The 17187-nt window shown below is 38.7% G+C and overlaps 1 protein-coding gene across 8 annotated transcripts in view; it reads right to left on the reverse strand.

The window, feature by feature from the left end:
• The window catches only part of MANBA (mannosidase beta), a 65342-nt gene that overhangs the window by 20750 nt on the left and 27405 nt on the right, over window positions 1–17187 (reverse strand). For 7 of the 8 annotated variants that reach the window (XR_005956545.1, XR_005956546.1, XR_005956543.1 and 4 more), the window contains exons 6-12: window positions 15351–15526; window positions 12589–12699; window positions 7357–7508; window positions 6138–6255; window positions 3961–4047; window positions 3303–3470; window positions 1116–1334 (exon numbers count right to left, since the gene is read on the reverse strand). Coding sequence is in view for 1 of the 8 variants with exons in the window: in XM_041484307.1 (XP_041340241.1) it covers window positions 1116–1334; window positions 3303–3470; window positions 3961–4047; window positions 6138–6255; window positions 7357–7508; window positions 12589–12699; window positions 15351–15526 (1031 nt within the window). In the remaining 7 variants the exon portion in view is untranslated. The remainder of the gene's footprint in view (window positions 1–1115; window positions 1335–3302; window positions 3471–3960; window positions 4048–6137; window positions 6256–7356; window positions 7509–12588; window positions 12700–15350; window positions 15527–17187) is intronic. The other variant, XR_005956548.1, reaches the window with a different exon arrangement.

The following is a 17187-nucleotide window of genomic DNA, read 5'->3' on the forward strand; positions in this document are numbered from 1 at the left end:
AACACCCTTTGCTTACACTCCTTGTAGAAATAAATGAAAACACACATTGCTGTTGAACCCCGAAGAGCAACTTTTGGCTCAGTGGCATTTAACTTAATTGTCCTAAGGCTGGCCTTAGGGACCTCAGAGTTTTGCTTGCATTCATAGTAAATCAGAAACACCCTAGATTAATATGGAAGAATGTAATCTAGTCAAACACATTGAGGTATAAAAGTTATATAAGTCAGTAGAGGTATAAATTCTAATAATATGTATATATATTTTCAAAACCTACTTCTGATAACAAATTACCATAAAACAGCTTTTTTCAGCTAAAGACAATGACACAGCCTAACCCATTAAGTTATTATTGCCAAGTTTTCATTGTAATTACTATCTCTAAACAATCTTATCTAAATTTGTTTCTTTTTAGGCCAGATTGAATAATTTTTATTGTTATTAATACCGATGAATGTTCTGATTATGCTTCAGATAACAGGCTTTGCCCAGCAAATTGAAAGAAACATTCTGAACTCCTTTTGGTTGCATGCATGACTATCAACATCTCTCCCTGGACAAATGGACAAACTGCATGGTATGTCTCTGCTCCACTGTGATAAATAAGACAGAACATATAATAGCTAAATTTAATGGAGACAAAACCAAATCCTCTCACATGCAATAGATTAAGAAACAGATTATTTAAATGAAAGAAATTGGTAAATATATAGAAATCAAAACATTTTAAAACCCAGCACAATTCAGCTTTTGTCATATTTCTCCTCTTTCTCAAACACATATCCCTAGACACCACAAAAGTAAACAGATGTTAGTCAACCATGACTGAGCTATACATTAAATAGAATTGCTACCAGAAATAACAGTTTCATAATAGTCTCTAATCCAAACCAAGTTCCTCTTGCAACATCAAGGTAAGTATATTGAACAGCAAGGAGGGAAACAGAATGGTTCCATCCCCTCCCTCCCCACCAGCACACACCTCTATCCCACTTATGCCATACCATGCCTAACAACACATTACTACAGTTTGGATGCAGAAGGTTTTTGGGAAGAGACTCATTGCCGTCACTAAATGAGAGCAAAGGGGACAGCAAGGAGTGGAAGCCCAGCCTCACCTTTTCAATTGTACTGAAGGAAGGCCAGGACTGAAATCCATACTCTGAAGCAAAACGAGTTTTAGGATACACTGTCCAGTTCCAGCAGTCACTGTCGTAGTCATAAAAGTGTGTGTCACCGTAATGGGTGTCATAAGGATTCCGGGAGAGCCAGCCTTCTTTAACTGACTCCAAGCCATTGGTGGGACTGGATGCCACAAAAGGACGACTCTTATCTTCCTGGGATTTAAAAAAAACAAAACAAAAATACAACCCAATGTGTCAATACAAAGTGATTGACACTTACTATCTGAATACATAGAATACTTTTTGAAAAGAGGGGCTTGGGGGCAGGAAGACCATACTTTTCCCAAATTTCTGAGTCGCCACCTAGGAAACATTCCTTTTTATGTCCTAACATTCATCATCTTTACTTACTTAATTAGCTTCTTACTTATGTTCTTGGAGGACAGCTGGGCATGATTCTGCTTGCTCTGCTCTTCTGAGGGATTCTCTCCTCACATCAAGAGATTTTCTATCTTTATATGCCTCTAAATTCTTAATGAAGGCTATTTAAAGTGTGCCTTGTGAAATATATACTCAAGGAACATTAATATTTGAGTACTATGACTTCTTTATGGAAAATTATTACTTTTGCAGTGTTTTTACAGGAACAAGGCCATGATTTTCTCCTTTCTTATTAAACAGTCACCTAAATTTAGTCCTAACAAATCCAAGGTGTTCTCCTTTTAATACATGCATAGTACCATTACAAGTTATTGTCATTTTAACTGGCTCTGCATGCTAAGATGGATGAGACTACAAGAAGTGTTACATTTCAAATTGGTCAGAGCTGCCTTTATTTATAGTCTCAGTAGATTTAGAATACTAAATCTTTTAACAATAGCCTACAAAGTACTGAATCCTTTTGCAGGTATAATTCATTTTTGCAGTATCCTTTTGCAGGTATAATTCATTTAACACCCTACTTCTAGTAAGACAGAAGCCCAAGTTAGTCACCAGTAACAAGTTACTGCAATTGGCTCGAACACAGCAATGCACTCAGACACTTGCTTCATTTTAAGAAACAATCCTGTTTCCCACATCATCTTCTTTCTTTTTTTCTTGGCGTGAGTAATTAATAATTAACTGAAACAATTTACTACAGGAAATCCTGGATTCCCTGAAGTCTTTAGCTCAAAGGTAGAAGTCTTTTCAGGTTACCAAGTCCAGCACTACTAGTAGTTTTAAGTTTCCTAAGCTGGCTTGTATTGCACCTGAAGTTATCTCCCTCTATGGTTCCTTTTTGCACTGAAAATAATTATTCTACTGATTTAAAATAAAAATGGGTCCATCTTGGATGGCAGTGCTGCACAAGTACCAAGCCAGAACACCTTACTTTGCTGCACACACACTGGCCACCCAGCTCATGTAGCTAATCACAAAAACACCATAGCACACCTTTACACACAGCTCAGTACAGAAATCTAGAATCTCCTCTTCTAAGAGGATAATAAACCTAAAAAACCTGTGCAAAATCACACTAGACTTCATCAAGGATTCCACGTGTCTGTGGCCTGCATACTCGCAGTTTAAAATTTGCATCAAAATATTTTATTTTTCCTTCACATACCATAGAACACCAATATTTTGTCTACAAAATCAATACAATGACTACACAGCATGAGTTCAATGTTTAGCATCACTTTTGCTTTACCTGCTTAGAACAAAAAAATATACAGTGACATACTCAAGAAGTAACATCTTTATAGATTACTTCAACTGCTATTAAAAGACCTGAGGGTTGTTAAATGCTTTTCACAGTGCTCTTCAACAAAATTGGATAAAGGAAACCTGATCATTGAGATTAATTAATTAATGGGCAAGCTGATTTTTGTCCACTGGAAGTGAAGGCACTCGTGGATATACTAAAAGCAGGAAAGAAAAAAGAAGCAAGATCTACTACACTTTCAGGTCTTACTTTACACATCACAAAATGTTAAAGACAAGTTTGTTTGTTTGTTTTAATTTGGTGAATAACTCTTGAGTTTAGAGAGTTGTTTAGAAGAGCTTGGAAAGAGCAATTTCTCAAAACGCTCTTCTTCATGTCTTAAAAGGATTTAAAGAAAAAAAGGAAATCCCAGCTTGCTCCAGTATTAAAACCTTTTGCCAAGCCATATTGTCCTGCAGTTTCTTGAGATTACTTACACTAAGAACTATTTCACGTATGTTCTCCACATAAAGGGTCACGTAGTCTTTGATATAGACTCCTATGTCAGGATAAGGTATGGAGAACCAGTTGCTTGCAATTGCTGCTTCATTTTCATTGTTACCACTCCACAGAATAATTGATGGATGAGATTTTAAACGTCGCACCTGAAATACAACTTACAGTTTCACAAGTCAAGCAAAATTACTTATATTAACAATGAATTTTTTAAAAAATAATCACTTTATTACTAGTTGAATTACAAGTCCACATGTATATTACATATGCTAAGCCTACAATTCCCTTTTTTTGCCACATGGTTCACTATTCCCTCAGCTTGCCACCAGGCTCAAAGTTTTGTAATATACACTTTCAGAAGGGAAAACTTCTAATATGCTGACATACATCTGCCTTATGCATGTATGTACCACCCACCTCCACTCAGCCATGTGTGAAGGATAAATTCTGTGCAGTCTGCTTGAGTGACAACTCCTGCAATCAGTCAGAGGAGTTCAAGAAGATTTAGCAAGGTTACATTTTGTGTCTGCTACATAAAGGTACACTAACAAAAACTTCAACCATTTTTGGAAAGCTAACATACACAGTCAACGAAAAACAGAAAATGTGAAATAGAGCTTTGACACATGGATAAAATACCTGATGAGAAACTTCTGCTCTTACGGATTCTAAATAATTCTGGTCGGTTGGATATAGCGCACAAGCAAACATGAAATCCTGCCAAATCTACAAGGGGAAGGAAAGATTAAAAAAACTGTCAGCAAGTTACTTTACATACTTGAAAAATATATGGCTATTGGGATGCACAGTCCTTTGTTCAGACAGAAAACAAATCACATTCACCATGGGGCTCAAGTATGTGCATACTCCACTGTGGTTATCCTCAATATCAGGGTTTCAAAATATTTACCCTTAGGAATCAGCACCTGACAGCCTACACTGAGGAGCGGAGTATGGCTCAGTAGATGAAGTTCTGTGAGTTTCAACAGAATAATCAGAAACATGAACATGTAACAATTTGCAGCTGAACAGAACAATTTCTTATTTACTTACTATTTTGCAGGTGTAACACCAAATCCCCATTACTTAATGAGAAGAGACAATAATTCTTCTGATGTGGTACTGAGCACACTTAACAGACCTTAACGTGTACTTGTTAAGACAACACCTCCATACAAAATTATCAAAAAACCAGCAAATCTTACCCAGTAAGAAAGGCAGAAACAAACTAGATGCTCTAAAAACACTGTGATCTTTCTCTTCAAAGAAAGATCAAGTAGTTATTATTAGAGAACAGCAAGCCTTTCAATTCAAGAACAATAAACTCCATTCGTACCTTGCAGGAGAATTACAAAAATGGGAATGGAAGCCCAGTGAGATGGATAAGATTTCTTGTTTACCTGTCTTTGTTTAAATTGCCATGACCTTGAGGCTCCTTCTAGTCTGTCTCAAATTTCTAGAAGGAGCACCTTAACCCAAAGGAGTCTGTAGGAGACTCCACTTTTCTGAGCACCATGCTACATAGAGAGAGACAGAGACTAGCTCCTCACAAAACTGCATTTTCATTGCAGTGAGAATATGCTTTTCCATGGCTCTTTTCAGCACACATTCCCTTAGGAAACTGAAGATAAAGAATAGGACAGTAGGGGACAATGGAGTCATTAAGAATTGTTACAATCCTAACACTGTACAGCAAAAGCAAAACTATTGCTGCAGAATCACTCATAATCCTTTAGGGGCTGTTGGTGTCAAAACTCTCTATTGAAAGAAACTTTCTCACTATTTCCTTCAGTGAGCTATCACTGTTTTTCCTTAAGCACAGTTTGACTCCAATGCACTTTTAAGCCTTTGCAAGACCGTAAGAAGAAACAAAACCAAAAGCCTCCCCACTGCCCCGTCCAGAAAAAGGGTCTGATTCCCTGCATTTACTTGCTATTTTAGCTGTTAAATAGGATCTACCTCTTGCAATGAGCACTGTACAGACACAGATCTATGTGGCCTACTTAAGGTGCCTAGTGTCAAAAATTAAAGAACTCTAAGTGCTCAGAAGTCTTGAGAATCAGGACACTCATTCAGATCACTAAAATAGATGTAACTTTTTTTTTTTTGCAAGCACACACATCTGAAAGCAGCAAGGTATGAATATTGTTTCCCTTCTTCTTATGGTGTAGACTACGACCAAACACACTTCTCAGGATTTTTAATACCAGATGCAGCTTGACCTTCATTCATCTAGCCACTGCTTCATCATAACTTATTAATACGTGCCTCCAAGCTTATATAACAAAAGAAAGGTACTCATCTAGGATTAGTGATTGCAGCAGGTGTTCACCTTACAGCTACAGTTATATTCAATTATAGCTTGTTCAAAACGGCCCCTTGGATAATGCCTTCCATGTTTGTCTTTGGGTCAAAAGAAATGTTTGAACCAAAACCACCAAACCTTTTCAGCTGTTGCTAAAAAGAAGACAATACTTTTAAAATAAATAAAATCCATTTCCATAACTGAGAAGAGCATAGCTACCTTCTACCTAATGGCAACCTTCTACTATAAAGTCTCCAAAATATCACTTCCAGATTCAACAGACAGCCTCTGTAATCACAAACCATTCAAATTACAAAGAAATTAAAGAACCCCAACCAGCCATCCAAAAAATTAGGTTAATCTGATCTCTCACATTGGTACTCTAAAATGTTCTTTGGAAACATGATTAGAACTTATGTATTAATTATCTTTTTTTTTAAATTTGAAGTGGATTTTCATTTACAAGTTCTTGCCAGTTTTTAAATAAGTAGTCTGTGTTTATTGTTTTTACCATTATTCCTATTTCATCACAAATATCGTAAAACTCATCTTGTTCATATACTCCTCCTCCCCAAACCCGAAGGGCATTCATGTTAGCATCTGCTGCAGACTTCAAGAGCAGCCTTAGTCTGTCAAATACAAAAAGGAGATATACAAGTTGGGTGAAGTTGTATTAGTTAAGAATTTCCAAGGTTATACAAAAAACTAAGAAATGAATGCCCCTACCAAAAAAAACACCCAAATCTAAATCATTAGTAGGCAATCTATGACTTATAACTCTAACAGAAAGTATCAAAATACTCTGGTTTCTAAACCTGCATGTCTGGACAGAGCTCCCAAAAATCAAAATTTTGTGCAGAAAAAGTGGCTTGATCCTGTTAATACTTACAAAATAGATGGAGTGACACAAGTGTAAATGCTTTTACAGAAGTTTTGGCAGGACCAAATTTAGAAATACTATGTTTTATTAATCATGTTGGTCTTTTCTCCTCTGATATTACTTGCTTTGTATGTAAATTACTTGAATTTAAATTCTCTTTAAACACAATCAGGAATGTATATCCTCCTCCCAAGTTCCATAATGCATAGCGAGAATAGGGGAGTGAAATGGTGAGAAGAAATACTGAGACTGGGAATCTCATTTTAAGGGTTTTCGGCTTCATTTTTCCTTAAATCATACTGGTAGCCTCTAAATTGCATGTGAATGCACACACAGCATGCCCTGTTGTCCTGGTTCCCCAATACTCCAGAGCAAAACTTAGTCCAGGTACAGGACAGCCCCCATCCCACCTGCATCTCTGCAGAGCTGTGCAATGAAATCCAGGTAGTCTAGATGAAATCAGGAAAAGGGGAGAGGCTGCAATGCACCTACATAACCCTACATGACATGGGCTAGGACATGGATGAAGTGCACACCCTCTTGACTACCCATGGATGTGTCCAGATAAGGCCTGAGGATCACCCCTAAAAATACCCAAAAGGCCAGTAACTATGAACTGCAAGCAATCACCTTCCCACCAGCAATTGTGCCTACATGCCTTGAACATCACTCAAATCTGTTCATGTTAATTAAGCACTAATTCTGAAGCCTCCCACTCCCACCCACAACAATTAGTATTCTACCTTGAAAGTTTTACCCACTAAAGCCAACCTTTGATAAAGGGTGTAGAGAGAATCAGGAGGAGGAAAACATTATCCTTTATCCTTAGAGAACATCAAATGTGGCTTACGTGTCATAGGTCACTCTGTCCTGGAAAGAATCTGCTGGAATCCAGTTTGAGCCCTTAATAAAAATGGGTCGGCCATTGATTCTGAAGTAGAAACTCAGACCTGGTGAGCCAGGAATAGGCTCCTGAACAAGTTCTACTGTCCGAAAATAAACCTGTGAAGACATGGAACTTAGATTTAAAGCTGTCAAAAAAAGAATTAAAACTACATAAATAAAGAAAACCATTACAAAAGGGATTGAACTGAACAATAACAGCTTAGAACTGGTCAAGGAGTCAAAAGACATGGATTCATCTCTAAAATTCCAGCTTGCTGAAAACATCCTGTGAGTGTACTAGAAAGAATTCTTTCAATAAGCCTGTTCACTTTTTAAAGTTGCTATCATATTAAGAGAGGACAAGAGAAAGCATGAGCAAACAACTGTACGTGTGCACACAAGTATGTAAGGAAGAGACAGATGAAGTTTGATTGTTGCAGAATCCAGTGAAAAGTCCAGCTGAAGGCCAGAAAGAGGAATACAGGGGTTCCACCAGATCAGAAGCACCAGGTAATCTGCAATTTTCTCTACCAGGAGACTGCAGCAGCTCAGTTTTAAGTCTTATCCCTGAATGGCTAGCATGAGATTCACATAGTACAAGCAAGATCTCCTTTTACTGCTCTGAAATGGTATCTTTTTAATAGGTGCAACACTTAAGAGAAAAAAACACGCATGCAAACAGAAATGCCAGTTTGCAAGTGAAAGGCCCTCTGGCCATCACAGCTGTGTTGGAACAGCATGATCAGCAATAATGACTCAGAGTGACCAGTTCAGCTAAATAAACACTCCGAGTAAAGTATTAAAGATAAAGCACATTTCGAACAGAAGCAGAGGCCAAACTTTTACAGCTGTTCTTTTAGCCTAATATATGGCATTGTCATGCTGAAACAAGAAAACCTTCCTTTCTCCTGTTGCAGGCGGAATTAAAGCTCCCAGGAAACCATTCCAGACGTTTTCTAGGACTTCACTACAAGCAACAATGCTGCTCTGAGGGTATCCTGACTGCACTGACACAGACAGCCATGAAGGAGCAGTTAATGCACTGCAACAGCACTGACCCCTTATTTGTACAGGTGCCTTTCTCACCTGCCACATCAGCTCCTGCAGACCTTCAAACTCCTCCAGAGAACAGCTCTTTCAGAGACACTTTAAACATTTTCTCCTGCATCCTTATTCCAGTTCAACTTCCTTAAGTCAGAAAGAAAACACATTTTCTTTCTTGCACCTGTTGCTCATTATCATAGGGAGAAAACTGGAAAATTAAATAAAGGGAAGGAAAGCTCACGGTAAATTTTAGCCACAACAGGTTTGGGTCAGAAGGGCAGGAACCAAATTTTTTCTAAACTACTCCTAAGATAGTAACCACTCCTCTCTCAGATGACTATTTGCTTTACCTTTTCAAAAGGTCAGCTTGTACAGCACAGTCTGTTCTCCCTCTGCCACAAGCTTCAGCTGAAGAAAGTATATGTCACTAAACCAGGCTAAAATTAACCTAGTTAAGTGCAAAAGATAATTCTGTTTTTAATACAAAATGCAACTCTTTAATTCACACACTAGACATGGTTGTAATTCAAAAGGGAAATTATTAATCCCACTATGGGACTGCATTTTCTGAATGTTCAGCTTATCAAAAATCACACATATCGACAGAAAACTATTTCTATCAGTAGGGAGGAAAAAGAAAATCACAACTTTTTGCTTTCTCTTTGGTGCTTCTAAGTTAACAGGACAATTATCAACCAAATACCTGGATAGAGACAATGCATGTGACAAACCAGATGAATTAGCAGAGGTTGCAGATCACTGAGCTCAACCTATACAGCTCTGCATCATGGCAGTGACCATTCCTAGAATTTTGCAGACTTAGTTTAACAGTTGAGTTGAAATAATAACCAAAGTTTCATGCAACTTTCACAGTCACTCTAACTCCTGAAGGCCACAAAAGAGAAACTACAGTATGAGTACTGCACTAGTGAAAAAGTTCTGACCTTCCTACATTGAATTTAATTACTTGGAGAAAAACTCCTCAGTCTCCATTGTGCTCTGTTTTTATGGCACAAAGTGGAATGGGACTTGCAGTTGGAGCTGCCAAAGTATTTGGGATGTCATTAGGCAGGTTGGGACTGTCTCAGAGTGCATTTGTGATGGAGTATTTATATTACTAACAGAAGTAATGAGATACTGCTTTATTCCTGCTCAAGTGGAACTCATGCAACTGGCCAAACCCAAGGCAATCTGAGAGGCTGGAACACTCAGCCAGGACCACCCAGACAGCAGGAGCAAGGGAAAAAGCTCCTTAGCCTCAGCTCACATTCCCAGGCCTTCAAGATTCAGTGGAACCCCACTGCTCCCCCGAGGCCAGCTGGTAACAGCACATCTTCCTGTTCCTAATACAGCTTCCTTCTGCTTTGGGGGGGTAAAAGAAGGGCAATAGGAGACAACCAGCACCTGGCATGCTCGGCTACATGCCCTTCTGGCTATCAGTATCTTGGCCACCTCAAAATCTGTCTGATAGTGCTTGCTGCCTGAGGGCTGAACATTTCTCTCAGTCTCAGGACATGCACAAGAGGCTCTCTAGCCACCACAGACCAATCACCTGATTCTGGGCATAATTATGAAACAGATAACTACCTTTTTAAAGCACATACAAAGGCTTTGTAAACAGTTAAGTGACCTGTGGATGACATTTGGTATTCCGATATTTAGCACTAGGAAAAGTAATAAGGATGAAGACGCCTAGAGCTGAACTAAGATCACAGAACAACCCAGCGACCTAACAAATTAGCACACAGCATGAAAGTGGTGTGAAAACTACAAAGCCAGAAAGAAAGACTTCTGGAAGTCATGCTAAAATGCCTGGGGGGAAAAGAGTGTGTGAAGGGGATGGAGGAAAAGACTACTGGAGGTCAAGATCTTGAAAGTACAAAAATAGCCTTAAAAATTAACAACTCTGAGTGTAATGCTGGAGAAATGAGCATACAGAAAGTCAGAGAAATAGAACTGAGAAGCAAACAAATGCTTCATGGGGCAATGAAAGAGGTAATGAATTCCTTGATGTGGGGATGGCAAGAAATAAATAACTTTTCAATAGCAAACAGGACCCTCCATCAAGAAAACCAGCATCACTGTGAGATATGACTTTGTTTCACATTATCCTGAGGAAAAAAACTCTAAAACAAAATATTCAAATGGAAAACCAAACCACATCCCATCCTGGAAGTTGGCTTTTATTCTGCTTTGGTTTTCTGCTACTCTGAACAGAAATGAGTAAGTACTTCTTTGAGCCAAAGAGATTCCCAGCACTGCTGGCTACAGCTCTATACAGCTCCTGCAAATACATACTGCAAGGCCACCCAGAAATATTCCCAAAGCATTAGTTAAAGTTATGAATACTACTCTAGCATGTCAGAATCCAGAAAGTAGTTCAAGTTAGGAGTAGCCAAATCTGACATAAGATCAAGCTGTGCTTTCTCACATGTACAGTTCTCATGCTTCAGTTTTCTCCTATCCAAAGTTGAGTCGACACTCATATGGACAAAAGAGACTTGTGAAATGCCTCACCTCTGTTTTTTTCTGAGGGGAAAAGAAAGCGTGAAAGTAGGAAATTTATTCTTCCTGAACACAGTCAGTACAACATGGACAACAGATCTGACAACAAAACAACTTCCAGGAACATTAATCCCTGATTGTATCTCCTGAACTACTCAAAGTTCTTATTAAGCTGTATGAACGTTGCTGTTCAGTTCTGCTGACATGAGAGAAAATTATGCTACAACATGAAAAAACTGCGTACAGAGCCTTTTTCCACTCATACAGCTCTCACTGGGGGGTGATGGTGTGTGTATGCATGTGTGTCTGTCAGAATCTAAAACATAGATTCACACAACACAGGAAGGATGACCAGACTTCACACTGTAAGCTGTAACGGCTTCATATGCTGGTTAATTCACAATGCCCACTATGTGGTGCATTTGCTTTTTTCCCCCTCTTTCCCCTTAAGGAGAAAAAAAATAAGAGGTTTCTGTTGTAGACCATGAAGTCCTGATGATCATATGCCACAGAGCTCTATGAAATATTCTGACATAAGCACTCAAATGGAAATTATTAGCTTTCCTATCATTGTGCAGTTTTCACACAGTAATAACAGAATTTTGCTTTTTAGAGGCTTTATAACTGTATTTCCTACAACCAGTTTTTCCAAGCAACATATGCTGTGTTTACTTGGTGTGGGTTTTATAATTGTTTCAAAATTAGAACACTAATCATAGCAAATAATTATTATTATGATGACTTCATAATCAAACTAGGGGCTAGTCCAATAAAGATAAAACACCAGAAGGTACTAGTTTGCCTAAGTTTTTTTCACACTAGCAAATATTTCAGCAAATAGCAGTTTAGATACCTGGAGACCAGATTAGTTTTTAGTAAAGCAATATGCACCAGAAACATCTAATAAATGCATACATCTATGTGGTTGTTTCCACATGTTCATGGCATAAGGAGGCCAGTCTAATCCCTATGATTTTTCTATTTCCCTATGATTTTTCTATTTAATGGACAATTGGAAATTACCTCTTCTAGGCTTCTTAGTAAAACCAAACAGACAATTAAACAGCTGCTGTGTTAGCAGAACTCTTATGCAAAATCCCCCAAATATTACCTTTATGGTTGTATTTAAGACCTTACCTTTTCTTAAGCCTGAAGCACATCTACCACATTCTAATAAATAAATGTATGTTAGGTTTTTAGGAATGTGTCTATCCCATAAATTTTTACAAACTAAATTAGCAAAAAAGAAAAAAATCTCAGTAATAAACCTCTGCATAATCTTACAGAAATCTAAAAGGGTTTTTCAGTGCATGAGACAAAACTAAGAGCATGATGTATGAAGTTTAGAAGTGCTGTTTTCATAAGCTAGAAAACTTAAGAAGTAAACATCTTTTCTCTTCTGAGGTTTCTGGTTAACTGTAAACCATCCTACAGCCAGAATATAAACTAAAGGCATCCATACAAGGTAAGACTATCAGAAAACAGGTATCCATACACTGTGACATTAAAAAACTCATTTCTCATTAGCATTTTCACACACATGTTACAACTCAGCAAAACATTTAAGAGCTCTAGACATCTGCTATGCAGAGCAGATATCCTAAAACTAACAGTGCAATGCCAGATGTAATTAAACTTTAGGGCTCACCTTTGAAAACTTCTCAATCTGGCATCCTGCCTCCATCATGAAAGTTGTGGTCATGTTGTATCCAGTTTGCTTTCCATGTCCATTTGGCCACCAAGCCTCCACTACAGCACTCTTGAACATACAAGGGAGAAAGCCAGAGAACATGTATAAATAACAAGAGGTATCAAATGCACCTGGGGCTCAGGTATCTTTGAGTGAATTACCACAAGCCTAACGAGGTTTTGTGCTTCAGCTGAGATATGCTAACATTCTCTCCAGCTGCAGCTCTGAGGTGAAAATCATTTAAAGAGAGAAGTGTGATTTCTTCTGCTCAAGTTCAGGCTATCACTTCATTTTGTGTCCACAACAGGCCATGAGCACGCCTGGACATGCATGCACACATCTAGCTGCTACTCCTCAGCTGAGATGCACTGACACATTATTCCTCCAAACCCCAAATATTTGTGTCAGGAGCAGCCACTGTTCACTGAGTTCTGTATCACACACCTCTTCTCATTGATCCTTTAACCTATCCCATGCAATATTCAATATACAGCAGTAACACTTTTCAACTGTGATTCTGGTAATATGTGACCATAATGACTGCTTCACTTCTGTCAAGCTTTTAAGTCAAATTCTTTCATTCGTTCAGTGGTTTTTTGCTTTGTGTCGCTGTTTCCTAATCACATCATTAGTACTCCATAATTTTTACAAACATGAAATACAATCTCCAAGATGACAGAATATTTATCTTCACTCTAGCAGCCTAATTCTGCTGCTCATTCCTGTTGCCAGCATTTGCCAATTGAGTGCATAACGCAAAAATTGTGGAAAGAAAGCAATAATGCATGCAACCGAACAATGGAGGGATCAGCACTGAATTTAGTCATGCAAGGAGTGCCTCAACCTTTTCAAACAAACTGAGGCCAGAAAGCAGTCCAGCAATATGTTTTGCTGTAGCTATACCTGAACAAAACCATGAATATGAATATATATATATATATATATATATATATATATATATAAATTATGTATCATGAATACATCTTTCAGCTTCTCCAATACAGAATTATCTCAACTACTTGAGAGGAAATCCTGATCTCTGTGCTGCATGGATACAAACGGAAGCGCAGACTCAGCGAGTGCCTCGACAACAAGGGAGCGTTCTCAGCAGCCTGGGATGACTGGATGTCTCATTGGCCACTAATGATGTCACCACCCTGCTCACCATTAGCTGATAAGCAAAACGCTGTCACGTTGGCAGCGTGGCAACTGCAGGAAGGCTGATACACATCTCGGAGATGTGCACCACTCGAACACCTACTGACTCCACAACCTAATCTGCAATAAGCTCTTAACTAGAAATACATTTCTGGTGAGGTCTCAGCATCTAGCATGCACCACACAAGTCTGTGTACAGAGTAAGGGCTCTGTTAGCCTCATCAATACATGAGAACACATTTCTAGGCTTCTCATAAAATCAGCTGATGTGAATTCATGCAGCAAAGCCTTTTGTGAACAAAGAATAATGAAACACTGCTGCCTCTGCTCTGAAGGAGATGCTTCCTTCCAGACTTGCAGTTGCACTACACTAACAGATCTCTTCTGAGGCTGGGACAACTAAATAAGCAACAATAATTTTTCAAGTTTCACTTTGCAGTGCCTGTTTAATGTAATCCATTAAAAGGCTAAGCAGAGACTCATGGTAGCTTTAAATGAAACTGGGTATTGGTATTTTCTCGGGTAACTTTCATGTCAGATGACAACAGTAAGAAAAACTGTATGTTTCTATGCTTCTGTGTCAAAATAAAACAAAGCACATAAGTACACAAGTCACAGAGTGTGCACACTGGAACATAAAACACCCTGCTTGCTTTCTCTCCATGCAAACAACTGACAAGTGAACTCAAGAACACACACAGACAATGCAGTCAAACTGGCAAAACAGATGCAGAGTCACACAGCAGTGCAGAAAAACAGCAGAGCCACTAAAATATAGAAGAGCTTGAAGGCAGACCCTCTAATGCTATTAACTGCCTGTACTGTCAGAAGCCTCAAATTCCTGCTCACAGCACAGAATCCACTCACAAATGTGTGTCCTGCAGCAGTGAAGCTCCTGTGGAGAACTGTATCAGGTGTGGCTCCTGCTGCATCTGCCAGGACTCCTACTCTGCCCACTGGCTGAAGCCTGATTTTTTTAATTGAGTTTGCTCCTCATTAGAGTACCTTCTACCAGTCAAAAATTCCTCCTGAGAGATGCCTATCCAAAGGACTACAAGTGAATGTAAGGAGTATTACTCCACAAAATTTTCTTTTGCTTTTATTTACCTGAAAGTAAATATATATCTACTGAGAGGCTTGAGGAATCTTTCCTCTCTCTCCTGGGAGAATCCTCTGTATTGTAGTACATTCTGGTCCTAATCAATCCAGTAAACAGTAGCATGCGAGATACCTGCTGCCAGTGAAGTGAAGTGACACAGGGTATCCAAATGTTATTTACCTCAATAACTCAAAACAAGGTCATTTAACAGTGGCCAGTGATTATGTGACCTTTTTCTAAGGCTTCATCACCTTTTGGCAGTGAGCTACATAGCTTCACAGACATCAGATTTTAGAAAAGAACTGTTCTCCTACCCTGTAAGGGGTACAGAACTGTTGTTAAAAGTCAGGAACACAGTAAGGAATGGGAAGGAGGCCTAAAACTGGCATGGAGGCAGAAAGTCTCACTGGAAACCAGGGGAAAATTTTGTAGCTGAACTAGCTCTCCACACACACCTCTTTACCTTGTTGATGTTTACAAGCAGCACAATGCTGCCTTCTCCAGGTTGAAGCTTCACACTGAATGTTTGCTGCGTTTGTAACTTGGGAATGTTCACAGTCACAAGACCCGCAATTGGCTTGGAGCTGACTACATCAAAAATAGACTCGACTTCAAGACACCACTGCTGAGCACTCTTTGCTAAGTGAAGAAGGAGGAAAAAATGGGATTTAAGAGTTATGTTTATATACCTATTAGTTAACATTATCCTTCATTAATGAAAAAATTCAAACACCTAAGATTAAATGTAATAATTTTCAGGCTGTGTCTGAACCAACCTACATAGTTAATCTGCTTATTTAGTGTGTTTGGCATCTGAGCCCAATGAAAGAGAACAATGCAATATGATTTCTGTTTTTTAACTCTTTTTTTAATTCAGAAGCCATCCAGGCTTTTTTTTTCAGAGCTCTGTACAAAAGTCGGAGACCTTGACACCAGTCACTTCATTAGGAAGGAATTTTTTCCCACCAACTCCCATAGACATTGTATTTGCTTTTAGTCAGCACTCATATGAACATGGTACTCTTTGGGAAAGATTGTAATCACAAGCCAGTACAATCACTTTTGTCAATGAAACAAAAACAGTATTAACAGAAAACGAGCTGAATTCATCCCAGACTCACTGGACAAAATGAATGGAGCTACACTGGGGATGAATTGGGCCCACTTTGTCTAGACTTGACAGGCTATATCTTTATGTCCCTTCTCCCACCCATGTGTCGGGAAAGAAACAAGTTAATGACTTCCCTGAGATCTCTCTGAAGTTACCACAGAGCATCCTCTCTTTTACAGAGCTTACTGAATAAGGAGAGCCAAGGTCAAGGGTACTCAAGATCTATGTGTAAATTTCCCACTAACTTCAGCAGTTGAATTGCCTAGCTACAAACACAGCCTGGTTAATCCTATACTTCAAATATTGCAGATTAACAAATAAGCAAAAGCAAACAAAACAGAAAAACAAAACAAGGAGAACTAGAACTAAGACACATTTTGTATACCCAAACTACTAATAACTGACTTTCTCTTTTCATTTATATAGTCTAGCTCTCCTTCCTCCACAAGAGAAAGAGAGCTCACTCCAAAAAACAAAGAATTGCATTCAGCCCTGGTGTGGTTTTCACTGTCTTTCACAGAATGAAGAGCAATGATTGAGTTCCCAAGTTTATATTACACCCAGCATTACCCAGTGAAGACCAATTCACTGAAATGTGGAAAAGGTTAAAAAGTACCCACCCTACAAAAGTCAGACATTACAGTGCATTCTTCCTCCCTTACAAAAGCACACAGAAATTCCAACCCATTCCTAACTGCCTGAACTGTGGGGTCCAGGCAGAGAAACCAAGAACAATGAATCTTTTACAGACTCAGTGGTCAAAAGGCTATGACACATAATCTGATGAACAATAAAAGTACATATGCAGCTTAAATTCAGGTTGTTCATTTACTCTTTCCTTTTCAAATGTTATTATGTTTGAATACTAATAAGCTCTTGCTCTGGTTCCAAGCTACTCTCTGCTGAAGGAAAGAGATTTGCTCTCTCCACTTACCCAGAGAGCAAGACTTTACCTACCAGAAGGTGGAGTTGTGGGAATGTGGGAGGGACCAGAAAAGATTTTTATTGTAACTAAATTTCAGAAAGCACACAGTCTGTGCTGGGGCTTTCCATGGAAATTCCAGTCACGTCAATGCTATTTAAGACCTGCAGCTATTTCAGGACACTTTAAAAGCAGCCATGGAGTGATGTCTTCCTCTTTTATTCATACACAACAAATCTGTTCCCAAGGGCCAAAATTCACCCCAGT

Source organism: Pyrgilauda ruficollis, unplaced genomic scaffold (assembly GCF_017590135.1).
Source record: "Pyrgilauda ruficollis isolate IOZ18807 unplaced genomic scaffold, ASM1759013v1 scaffold65, whole genome shotgun sequence".
Lineage (NCBI taxonomy): Eukaryota > Metazoa > Chordata > Aves > Passeriformes > Passeridae > Pyrgilauda > Pyrgilauda ruficollis.